Source organism: Nerophis ophidion, linkage group LG20 (genome assembly GCF_033978795.1).
Source record: "Nerophis ophidion isolate RoL-2023_Sa linkage group LG20, RoL_Noph_v1.0, whole genome shotgun sequence".
Classification (NCBI taxonomy): Eukaryota; Metazoa; Chordata; class Actinopteri; order Syngnathiformes; family Syngnathidae; genus Nerophis; species Nerophis ophidion.
The window spans coordinates 1010758-1023879 of record NC_084630.1 but is presented as its reverse complement, the minus strand read 5'-3'; the positions used below and the strand labels follow the sequence as shown (position 1 = coordinate 1023879).

Below are 13122 nucleotides of genomic sequence, written 5' to 3'. Positions count from 1 at the left end.
ACTGGCACTGGCACTGGCACTAGCACTAGCACTAGCACTAGCACTAGCACTAGCACTAGCACTAGCACTAGCACTAGCACTAGCACTAGCACTAGCACTGACTGTGTATTCATGTAATTGGCGTAGGTCCGCCTCTACAGGGCATCATGTGAGAAGCACCGAGACTGACACTAACACTAACACTAACACTAACACTAGCACTAACACTAGCACTAGCACTAACACTAACACTAACACTAACACTAACACTAGCACTAACACTAACACTAGCACTGACTGTGTATTCATGTAATTGGCGTAGGTCCGCCTCTACAGGGCATCATGTGAGAAGCACCGAGACACTTTCACAGAAACCTGGTCGTGTTTTCTCATGACCCATCGACCGTTCCACCATTTGTATTGAAATGATTTAGTTGTGACCGAGATGAAATCAGACTTTCCGAGTAGTGGCAGATCGGGGGTCGGCAACCCGCGGCTCTAGAGTCGCCCTAGTGGCTCTCTGGAGCTTTTTCAAAACTCTATGAAAAATGGAAAAAGATGATGGGTTAAAAAACATATTTTTTGTTTTAATATGGTTTCTGTAGTAGGACAAACATGACACAAACCTCCTTAATTGTTATAAAGCAGACTGTTTGTATTCAACATGTCTCGCTGATTCGAGTATTTGGCGAGCGCCGTTTTGTCCTACTTATTTTGGCGTCCCTAGTTTGTTTACATGTATAACTTTCTCTGACTTTCGAGGACGTGTTTTATGCCACTTCTTTTTCTGTCTTATTTTGTCCACCAAACTTTTAAAGGTGAGTTTTGTTGACGTTGACATATTTGGTCACTGCATGACTGCAAGCTAATCGATGCTAACATGCTATCTAGGCTAGCTATATGTACATATTGCATCATTAAGCCTCATTTGTAGCTATATTTGAGCTCATTTAGTTTACTTTAAGTCCTCTTCATTCAATTTATATCTCATGACACACTATCTGTATGTAATATGGCTTTTAAATTTTTGCGGCTCCAGACAGATTTGTCTTTGTATTTTTGGTCCAATATGGCTCTTTCAACATTTTGGGTTGCCGACCCCTGTGCTAGATGAATCAATTTTGATCAAGTTAGGGCATTTTTCGACATGGATGTAATGTTATTTACAATTTCAGCTTATGGACCATTCCACTAAATACCTTTCTAGTTAAAACTCTCAAAATAAACATAAATGTATGTATTTTGTTCAACTTTACATTACAAACACATTAGATTTATATAGTATACTGCTATTAGTATAGTACCGCGATACAAATGACTCATGCTTTTCATGATGCTATTCTTACATCTGCATGCCATTGGTAAGCGCAGGGGGGAGAAGAGGTTTTAAAATGATTAGCGCATGCTTACTTTTACCGCATGCTTTGAATAAGCGCAGGGGGGAGAAGAGGTTTTAAAATGATTAGCGCATGCTTACTTTTACCGCATGCTTTGAATAAGCGCAGGGGGGAGAAGAGGTTTTAAAATGATTAGCGCATGCTTACTTTTACCGCATGCTTTGAATAAGCGCAGGCGATTTTACATTTATTAGCGCCCCGGCGGCTATTCAAGGAAATCCGGTAGTCATTTTCGATATCGCACAGAGACAAACCCGCAATATATCGAGTATATCGATACACCCCCCAGCCCTAATTTCATTGTAGTTTTATAAAGTGGCATCATTATCTTTCATGTCATGCATGTCAAATGGGATAACTTTGCAGCCTTCCTGCAGCCCATCTATTCACTTTTGGAGCGTTTTTCTTCTTCTTTTTTGCGACAGCGCTTCCTGGCGTTATCTTTTGAAGCACATAGTGTCTTACCCTCCTCTTTCATGTAAAGCAGCAGGATTACAGCAGGTTGAAGGGGAGCACTAGACCTAACTAACTCATCCCCCCCAAAAAAGTTTGGCTCTGGCTTGCAGGTGCACAGCTTGCTCTTGGACACTTGGCTATTCCTGCCAGCTTATTTATATCCTGCACATGCTTGACTGTCACTCTCAGCCACGTTTGGTCCTGCCTTGCAGCTCCTAATGGAGCCGCCTGTATATCATCAGTCCATGTCAGTGTCATGTCTCAGCAGGGCTGAAAATGGCCTGTGAAATCAAAGCCTGTCTTACAGGAAGTGTCATCAATGCCACTCTTAATTCGCCTGACACTGTCACCGCATCCTTGCCTCTCTCCATCAGCCTCACCCCGCCTGCCTCAGGGGGACGTCTCTCTTCAATACAACACAGGAAACCTAAAACAAGAGGGATTCTATTAAAAGGTGTCAGCCAGCAAGCAGATATCAATAAGCAGCGCAGGGAGCTCACCTGTGGGAATCTGCCGTTTCAAGTGTGTATCGTCATGTCTCCTATTAGCTCCTTTACGCATCCCTGAATGTGCTGCTTAAAAGTCATGTCATTTTTACTATCGTCAAGACACACCCACTAGTGGCCAGGGTGTCCAAAGTGCGGCCCGAGGGCCATTTGCGGCCCGCAGGTAAAGAAAGAAACAGCCTGCATGCCAGCTTTGTGTTATTAGAGTAAACATTGCAACATTTTCTTGTTGTATTTCACCCGTTTGCTCTTTTATATCGCTTTTTACGTTTTCAAAATGTTTAAATTATATTTTTAAAATGTGCCGTGGGGCCGTTAAAAAATGTTTTAAACATTTTTTTTAACGGCACATTTTAAAAATACGATTGAAACATTTTGAAAACGTAAAAAGTGATACAAAAGAGCAAACGGGTGAAATATAACAAAAAAATGTTGCAATGTTTACTCTGATAACACAAAGCTGGCATGCAGGCTGTTTCTTTCTTTAAAAAATAATAATGAATCAAAATCAATGTCGTTATGAATTATTGACCTGTCCAAGGCTCCAATTACGTCACGTAAAATGTTCCACTATTGGCAGCATAGCTCGGTTGGTAGAGCGGCCGTGGCAGCAACTTGAGGGTTGCAGGTTCAATTCCTGCTCCCGCCATCCTAGTCACTGCCGTTGTGTCCTTGGGCAAGACACTTTACCCACCTGCTCCCAGTGCCACCCACACTGCTTTAAATGGAACTTAGATAATGGGTTTCACTATGTAAATCGCTTTGAGTCACTAGAGAAAAGCGCTATATAAATGCAATTCACTTCACTTCACTCCACTTTGAGATATTTTTGCGGGAAAATGTTACATATTTTGTGTTTGCCATATAAAAAACGGAGCTGTTTTTTTACAGAATGGCCTAAAATAACAAACAAAACACATAAACAACAATAAAACTTATAATTGACGGATAGATCTGAAGTTGATCTCGAGATTATTTAGTTAAAAGTAAACAGTAAAAACATCCATCCATCCATCCATCCATCCATTTTCTACCGCTTATTCCCTTTCGGAGTCGCGGGGGGCGCTGGCGCCTATCTCAGCTACAATCGGGCGGAAGGCGGGGTACACCCTGGACAAGTCGCCACCTCATCACAGGGCCAACACAGATAGACAGACAACATTCACACACTAGGGACCAATTTAGTGTTGCCAATCAACCTATCCCCAGGTGCATGTCTTTGGAAGTGGGAGGAAGGCGGAGGGAACCCACGCATTCACGGGGAGAACATGCAAACTCCACACAGAAAGATCCCGAGCCTGGATTTGAACCCAGGACTGCAGGACCTTCGTATTGTGAGGCAGACGCACTAACCCCTCTCCCACCGTGAAGCCTAAAAACATCCATCCATCCATTTCCTACCGCTTATTTCTTTTGGGGTAGCGGGGGGCGCTGGTGCCTATCTCAGCTACAATCGGGCGGAAGGCGGCGTACACCCCGGACAAGTTGCTACTTCATCGCAGACAATAAAAAAAATTTATAATTTATTTTTGAACACTTTAATGAGTAAGACCCTTTTAGATCCCCAATGATTTTAGTGTGATTTGTTTTTAAGTGTCATTGCTCGAATAATAATAATAATGAATGAAAATCAATGGTGTTATTAGTTATTGACTTTTATTATAGGCTCCTATTATTATATAATCTCATATTCCACCCCAAAAAAATATGGTGTGATAATATTGCATATTTTGTGTTTTTTTCCTTCAAAAAACAGGGTTTTCTTTGACAAAAAGAGCATACAACTTAAATCTTTAAAATCATTATATTGACTAATGGACTTAATGTTGATCTGGAGATTTAAAACTTGATTAATAATAAAACTAAATTATACTGAATAATGACTCATTTTAAATATTTTTTTTACCAAAACCTTTTGGGGTCCCCGGGATCAAGCCTGAGTGGAGACCTAAAAGTATATTGGTTTCCATATTGGTTTTTAAAATGTCAAAATGGCCCCCGCTTGCTTTGATTTTTCAGTCTGGGGCCCTAAGTGGAAAAAGTTGAGACACTCCTGCACTATTGTCATTAGGACTTCTTACAAATGCTTTTATTTCCGTGTGTACCGGAGGTTACGGTCGGGGTTCTATGCTGCTCGTTCCAATACCAGTAATTAGAGGTGTAACAGTACACAAACATTTGGGTTCGGTACCTACCTCGGTTTAGAGGTCACGGTTCGGTTCATTTTCGGTACAGTAAGAAAACAAAAAAATATACATTTTTGGGTTATTCATTTACCAAATCTGCAAAATCTTCCACCAAAAATATTTTTCTTAGTGTAATATTTGATGTGAAGTAATGGGAACCTTGGATAGATCAATAATTCATAATATCGATTTTGATTCAATATTGTGTTTTGAGCAATGACAGTTTGAAAGAAAAAAAACTGCTTTGTTTTATTGGTCAACGTTGCAACTTTTTCCAAATTACATTTAACCGTTAAGCTTTTTTATTTCACTTTTGTTATGTTTTTGTTTATTTTAATAATATTTTCAGAATGTGCCGTGGGCTTTTAAAACATTCGCTGTGGGCCGCAAATGGCTTCCGGGGCACACTTTTGACACCCCCGCTTTAGATAATAAAATGTGATAAATCTATGGGTAAAAAGCAGAGCCTCGCTCTCTCTGTCTCTGCCCCTCCCTCACAAATGCTGCTGTGTGTGCACACCTTCACAATTTGTTTTGTTTTTAACCCTGAACGTACATTGAAAATACACGCAACCCTAACTCAAAATGCCGGACATTCGAGGCATTTAAGAAACTCCACCCGGACAGCCCCGCAAAAGAGGACGTATGGTCGGTCTATGGAAGCCCTGTCACTACTAGCATGCCGTGTGTGTGCATTGTCTACACAAGGTGCGCTACGCTACTTAATATGTCCATGTGGAAACTCGTTCGGTACACCTCCGAACCGAACTGAAACCCCCGTACCAAAACGATTCAATACAAATCCACGTACCGTTACACCCCTACCAGTAATCCATGAGTGGCATTAGCCCAGGGCTCTATAGTGCCGCCCTAGTGGCTCCCTGGAGCATTTTTAAAAAAGGATTGAAAATGGAAAAAGATGGGCGGAAAATAATTTATTTGTTTTAATTAGAGATGTCCGATAATATCAACCTGCCAATAAATGCTTTAAAACATAATATTGGAAATGATCAGTATCTGTTTCAAAAAGTTAAATTCATGACTTTTTAAAACGCCGCTGTACGGAGTGGGACACGGACGTAGGGAGAAGTGTAGAGCGCCAAAAAAACTTAAAGGCACTGCATTTGCGTGCCGGCCAAGTCACATAATATCTCAGCTTTTCACACACACAAGTGAATGCAACGCATACTTGGTCAACAACCATACAGGTCACACTGAGGATGGCCGTATGAACAACTTTAACACTGTTACAAATATGCGCCACACTGTGAAGCCACACCAAACAAGAATGAAAAACACATTTCGGGAGAACATCCGCGCCGAAACACAACATAAACACAACAGAACAAATAGTAGTTTCCTTTAACTTGGACACACACATCTATACCTATTGGCTATTAAAAGCCAGTCAGTTCAGCAGTTATCTCACCTTCTGAGAAGCCTCTGATTTACTAATGCTTTCTAATGTTGTTCAAATGTGTCAAATAAATATTACATTTTAACATTTGTGTCAACAAAGATTTGCTTGAGCCTGCAATACAGTCATTTTGATAGTAGGCTAATATAGCACTTCCGTTATGTGTTGTCTTCATTACAACACTTATATAAGACTTTTAAAGATAATGTTCAAAGCAAAAATAAATACTCTTCCAGAAGGAATTCAAAAATACTTCTCTCTACAGACCAGCAAATACAATCTAAGAGATGAATCTAAGTTTATTTGACCAAAAGCAAGATTAGTTGTTAAATGTAGATGTTTATCTGTTCTCGGTGTTAATTTGTGGAATTCTGTTGGTAAAGAAATAAAAATGAGTGACTCAGTATTTAATTTCAAAAAGAACATGTCACAATGTATTTTAAAAAGTTATGTGAACTAGAAATGTCTGTTTGTTTGGTTAAATGTTGTATTTAGAAGGTATGTATGTTTATCTAGTTACAGAAAAGTGCATGTGTGAAAGTACATATTTTTGTATTATTTGTTAAAGGGCAACTTAAATGTAAATGCTGAATGACTATATTTCTTTTTGTATTACAAAATTAGTAGAAAAAGTAACTTAATTGAATGTAAAATTGTTTATGTTGGGCATATAAGCTTTTTTGCTTCTGCCTGTTTCAGTCATGTGATTCATTTTTGAACCGTGATCCATGTTTGAATATGTTTTTGTTAGACTGAAAATAAACTGAAACTGAAAAAACCTGAAAACTGAAAGTCATTTTGACAGTAGGCTAATATAGACACTTGCATAATGTGTTGCCTTCATTACAACACTTTTATAAGTCTTTTGATTTGTTTCCGGCTCCAGACAGATTAGTTTTTGTATGTTTGGTCCAATATGGCTCTTTTGATGTTTTGGGTTGCCGACCCCTGGATTAGGCCATACCAATCACATATTGGCAAGTTATCCATCAAATTGTACACTGTAAATATGACAATATATGTTTTTGTAAAACAGCTCGGTCTTCAAAATCCTACCGTAAGAAAAGGAACTGTGGCAACATTTTTCCATTTACAGTAATACCGTATTTTTTGGAGTAGAAGTCGCTCCGGAGTATAAGTCGCACATGCCGAAAATGCATTATAAAAAAGGAAAAAAACATACAAGTTGCACTGGAGTATAAGTCGCATTTTTGGGGGAAATGTATTTGATAAAACCCAACAGCAAGAATAGACATTTGAAAGGCAATTTAAAATAAATAAAGAATAGTGAAGAACAGGCTGAATAAGTGTAGGTTATATGAGGCATAAATAAGCAACTGCTATGTTAACCTAACATATTATGGTAAGAGTCATTCAAATAACTAGAACATATAGAACATGCTACTAGTTTACCAAACTATCTCTCACTCCTAATCGCTAAATCCCATGAAATCTTATACGTCTAGTCTCTTACGTGAATGAGCTTAAAGGGGAACATTATCACAATTTCAAAAGGGTTAAAAATAATAAAAATCAGTTCCCAGTGGCTTGTTTTTTTTTTCGAAGTTTTTTTCAAAATTTTACACCTCCCGGAATATCCCTAAAAAAAGCTTTAAAGTTCTTGATTTTCGCTATTTGCGATGCGACTGTCCATTTCCCTGTGACGTCACACAGGGCTGCCAATACAAACAACATGGCGGTTACCACAGCAAGATATAGCGACATTAGCTCGGATTCAGACTCGGATTTCAGCGGCTTAAGCGATTCAACAGATTACGCATGTATTGAAACAGATGGTCGGAGTATGGAAGCAGATAGCGAAAACGAAATTGAAGAAGAAATTGAAGCTATTGAGCGAATAGCTAATGACGGCCATAGCGTGGGTGTACCTAATGAAGTGGCCCATAGCATGGCTGCCTTATTAGCATCGCCGGTAAAATGTGCGGACCAAACGATCAGGACTTTCGCATCTTGTGACACTGGAGCAACTTAAATCCGTCGATTGGTAAGTGTTTGTTTCGCATTAAATGGGGCTATCTAGTTTCAAATGTACATACAGCTAGCGTAAATAGCATGTTAGCATCAATTAGCGTAGCATGTTAGCATCGATTAGCTGGCAGTCATGCTGCGACCAAATGTGTCTGATCAGCACATAAGTCAACAACATCAACAAAACTCACCCTTGTGATTTGGTTGACTTAATGGTTGCAAATGCATCTGCAGGTTATCCATACATCTCTGTGCCATGTCTGTCTTAGCATCGCCGGTCAAATGTGCAGACACTCTGGTACATTCAATGGGGGTCTGGCGGCAGATTTCTTGCCAGTGGTGCAACTTGAATCCCTCCCTGTTAGTGTTGTTACACCCTCCGACAACACACCCACCAGGCATGATGTCTCCAAGGTTCCAAAGAATAGTCGAAAAAACGGAAAATAACAGAGCTGAGACCCGGTGTTTGTAATGTGAAAATGAAAATGGCGGGTGTGTTACCTCGGTGACGTCACGTTCTGACGTCATCGCTAAAAGAGCGATAAACAGAAAGGCGTTTAATTTGCCAAAATTCACCCATTTAGAGTTCGGAAATCGGTTAAAAAAATACATGGTCTTTTTTCTGCAACATCAAAGTATATATTGACACTTGCATAGGTTTGCTGATAATGTTCCCCTTTAATAACATTATTTGATATTTTACGATAATCTGTTAATAATTTCACACATTAGTCGCCCCTGAGTATAAATCGCACCCTCGGCCAAACTACAAAAAAAACTGTGACTTATAGTCTGAAAAATACGGTACATTGTGAAAACAGCAACCAAATTTTTTTTAATGCAAAAAAACCAAACAAAAACTTGGCAGCTAAATCACTAGAATTGTACAGTAAAAGACTCGGACCGTAAATTTTATGGTAAAATTATGGCATTTTCTTTACCACAAAATCCAAAAATATTTTTTTTCTTACAGTGTAGGTAACATATATATTTACTAATCAAATGCATAGATAATAGTTGGAAATATAATCCTTATACATATATGTTTCTTTTGTAAATGTTGCAAGCGGCCGGCCCTCTGAGGGCAGCCAGAACTGCAATGTGGCCCTCAATGAAAACTAGTTTGACACATCTGATCTATTGTATGATACAAGAGCTTCAAACTTTTCTCTTTTTATCACATGGAATACATGTCTGACTGAATGGTTTCTTTTTTTAATTAAATAAATCATCTACTTCTCAGAAATGCAACTGTGGTTACACTACACCTGGGGTCATTAGACCAGGGGTCATTAGACCAGGGGTCATTAGACCAGGGGTCATTAGAGCAGGGGTCATTAGACCAGGGGTCATTAGACCTGGGGTCATTAGACCAGGGGTCATTAGACCAGGGGTCATTAGAGCAGGGGTCACCAACACCAGGTCGCCCGTAAGGACCAGATGAGTCGCCCGCTGGCCTGTTCTAAAAATAGCTCAAATAGCAGCACTTACCAGTGAGCTGCCTCTATTTTTTGAATTGTATTTATTTACTAGCAAGCTGGTCTCACTTTGCTCGACATTTTTAATTCTAAGAGAGACAAAACTCAAATAGAATTTGAAAATCCAAGAAAGTATTTTAAAGACTTGGTCTTCACTTGTTTAAATAAATTAATTAATTTTTTTACTTTGCTTCTTATAACTTTAAGAAAGGCAGTTTTTGAGAAAAAATACAACCTTAAAAATGATTTTAGGATTTTTGAACACATATACCTTTTTACCTTTTAAATTCCTTCCTCTTCTTTCCTGACAATTTAAATCAATATTCAAGTATTTCATTTTATTTTTTTATTGTACAGAATAATAAATACATGTTAACTTAATTCTTCATTTTAGCTTCTGTTTTTTCGACGAAGAATATTTGTGAAATATTTATTTAAACTTATTATGATTAAAATTCCCCCAAAAATATTCTGTCAAATCTAGAAATCTGTAGAATCAAATTTAAATCTTATTTCAAAGTCTTTTGAATGTCTTTGAAAATTTTTGTTCTGGAAAATCTGGAAGAAATAATGATTTGTCTTTGTTAGAAATATAGCTTGGTCCAATTTGTTATATATTCTAACAAAGTGCAGATTGGATTTGAACCTTTTCAAAATTCTAAAATTAATCTTAATCAGGAAAAAATACTCATGATGTTCCATAAAAAATGTTTTTAATTTTTTCAAAAAGATTCAAATTAGCTAGTTTTTCTCTTCATTTTTTTCGGTTGAATTTTGAATTTTAAATAGTCGAAATTCAAGATAAACTATGTTTCAAAATTTGATTTTCATTTTTTTCCTGTTAAACCATTCAATTAAGTGTTTTTTTTTCATCATTTATTCTCTACAAAAAACCTTCCGTAAAAGGAAAAAAATGTACGACGGAATGACAAACAGAAATACCCATTTTTTATATAAATACATTTATTTATTAAAGGTAAATTGAGCAAATTGGCTATTTCTGGCAATTTATTGAAGTGTGTATCAAACTGGTAGCCCTTGGCATTAATCAGCACCCAAAAAGGAGCTCTTGCTTTCAAAAAGGTTGCTGACCCCTGCACTACACAATTACAGTTGGCTGAGCTGACCCAAAAGATGCTTTAATGTAAGCAATGTGTAGCGTATAGTCGCCATTAAGCCAACTATTCTCTAACCTTGTCTCTCTGACCGTGTAGAAGCTGAGCTCGGAGCTGGCGGGTGTGGAGCAGCAGAAGAAGGTCCTGCAGATGGAGCTGGAGCAGTGGCGGCAGAGCACATTCCCACAACTCACCGCACAATCGCCAGCGAGCGTGGGGTGTTCCTGCCGGGCCCTGCAGGTGGAGGTCAAACAACTGCAAGCCAAAGTCAAGGTGAGTGCGCTCATAGGACACTTCATTAGGTACCATCCAATGAGGCAGAGTCGTGTTAGGAATGCAACCTTTCCAAAAAATATATAAATATTTTCATAGAACAATATGTGTGTTATTGTAGCTGTAGTTTGCAGTGGTGTAGATCTCAACTGAGAGATCTGAAATGAGAGAACCAAAATATTAAAAACCTCACACATTTTGCTGCAAACCACAAACATGAATAAAAAAGATTGTTAAATCAATACTTTTACTTTCATACTGAGTATTATTCATTTTTTAGTTGGACCGCAGGGACAAATACTAGAAAATAATTAAAGGTTGGAAAACTAAGGCTTAGTTTTACCCGGAGATGTCTGATAATAGTTTTTTTGTCCAACTCTTAATTACTGATTCCAATATCACCCGATACCGATACATAGAGTGGTGGAATGAACACATTATTATGCCTCATTTAGTTGTGATGCCCCGCTGGATGCATTAAACAATGTAACAAGGTTTTACAAAATAAATCAACTCAAGTTATGGAAAAAACAAATGCCAACATGGCACTGCCATATTTATTATTGAAGTCACAAAGTGCATTATTTTTTTTTAACATGCCTCAAAACTGCAGTTTGGAATTTGGGACATGAGGAGGTTGAGCTGGGCAGGGTTGGGGGGGCAGGCGGGGGAGGGGGGGTACACGGTATCGGGTAGGGGGAAATTGTAGCGTCCCGGAAGAGTTTGTGCCGCAAGGGGTTCTGAGTATTTGTTCTGTTGTGTTTATGTTGTGTCACGGTGCCGATGTTCTCCCGAAATGTGTTTGTCATTCTTGTTTGGTGTGGGTTAACAGTGTGGCTCATATTTGTAACAGTGTTAAAGTTATTCATACGGCCACCCTCAGTGTGACCTGTATGGCTGTTGACCAAGTATGCATTGCATTCACTTGTGTGTGTGTAAGGCCGTAGATGATATGTGATTGGGCCGGCATGCAAAGGCAGTGCCTTTAAGGTTTATTGGCGCTCGGTACTTCTCCCTACGTCCGTGTACCACTCCGTACAGCGGCCTGTTAAAAATTCATAAATTTTACTTTTTGAAACCGATACCGATAATTTCCGATATCACATTTTAAAGCATTTATCGTCCGATAATGTCGGAAGTCCGATATTATCGGACATCTCTAATTTTAACCATCCTTTTAGTAAATGTCTGCTGTATTTTTGGTGTTACTCCATCATACACAATTTTTCATAAAAGTTTTTTTTTCCCTGTGTTAAATTTAAAACTGTCAGTGATACATTTAGAATTGTTTTTCTTTTCAAATCTCTCAATCAATTTCTGCCCCCGAAAAATACCGAACCTGTAATGTTTCTTTTATTCCTTTATTTCGCCCTTTGAATGATTTAAGCATTTAAACCCTTTTAATCACCCTCAAACCTTTTGATTGTCAGTTTGTGTACATTTGCATAACATGTTTGTTAAAGCCTTTTACAGCCTCAAACCTTTCAAAAATGTTAGATTTTTTTTTCTTTTGGTGAAGGAATTAAAGTTCATTAAAAAATTGAAGGTAAAAAACAGAGATTTCCAAATGTTTATGCGCTTTCAAAGCTATCTTGGCCAGGACCTCCTTGCAAAATAGATGCTGATTCTCAATGGGTCTACTTCCTGCTTGAATAAACTAGCTGAGGACTTTAATGTCCTGCTTGTCTTTGAAGATTATTAAAACCATACATCCCCAAAGTGTTGAAAGGGAACTGCACTTTTAAAGAAAAAAATGCTTATAATTCTCTATCCTGATGAGAGACAAAAACACACGTTTTTTAATGCATTTTAATTCATAGAATACGGCAAGTACGAGGTGGCAAACAATGCATTTAACGGGAGGAATTTATTCCGCCGATAAAGACCTCTAAAAAACACAAAGAGCCATGTAGCTTTAGCAGATATGTTGACATACTGTTAATTCTAGATTATAAACCATGCCTCTCACCTGGATAGTAAAATGTTCAAAATTAATTTTTTCTCTAATATTATATTTCTCCTCTTTCTTGAGAAGAATTATTGTACATTCTTGGGTAGCAGGTTATCGTTTGCTTTGCGCATAATTTTGGCTGTTTGCAAATTCACTGTGTCGTGAAATTTCAGTATTTTCGATTCAATAAATAAAGGGCTTGCATGTTCTCTACATCCAACATTATGTGTTATTCTTTTTTGTAACACGGTTAATGAATGAAGTGTATTTTGGTAGTTATTGCCCCATAAAAAGAATCTAATGCGTAAACCAAAAGTAAACAAAAGGGGAGTGCCGCTAACAAAAGGCATTGAGCCTTAGGGATGGCTGTGCAAA

At 38.2% G+C, this 13122-nt stretch overlaps 1 protein-coding gene across 1 annotated transcript in view; it reads left to right on the top strand.

The window, feature by feature from the left end:
- Positions 1-13122, top strand: part of cntln (centlein, centrosomal protein) — a 429542-nt gene that overhangs the window by 216384 nt on the left and 200036 nt on the right. The window contains 1 exon segment of the mRNA XM_061880275.1: positions 10623-10796. Within this exon segment, the coding sequence (XP_061736259.1) occupies positions 10623-10796 (174 nt within the window).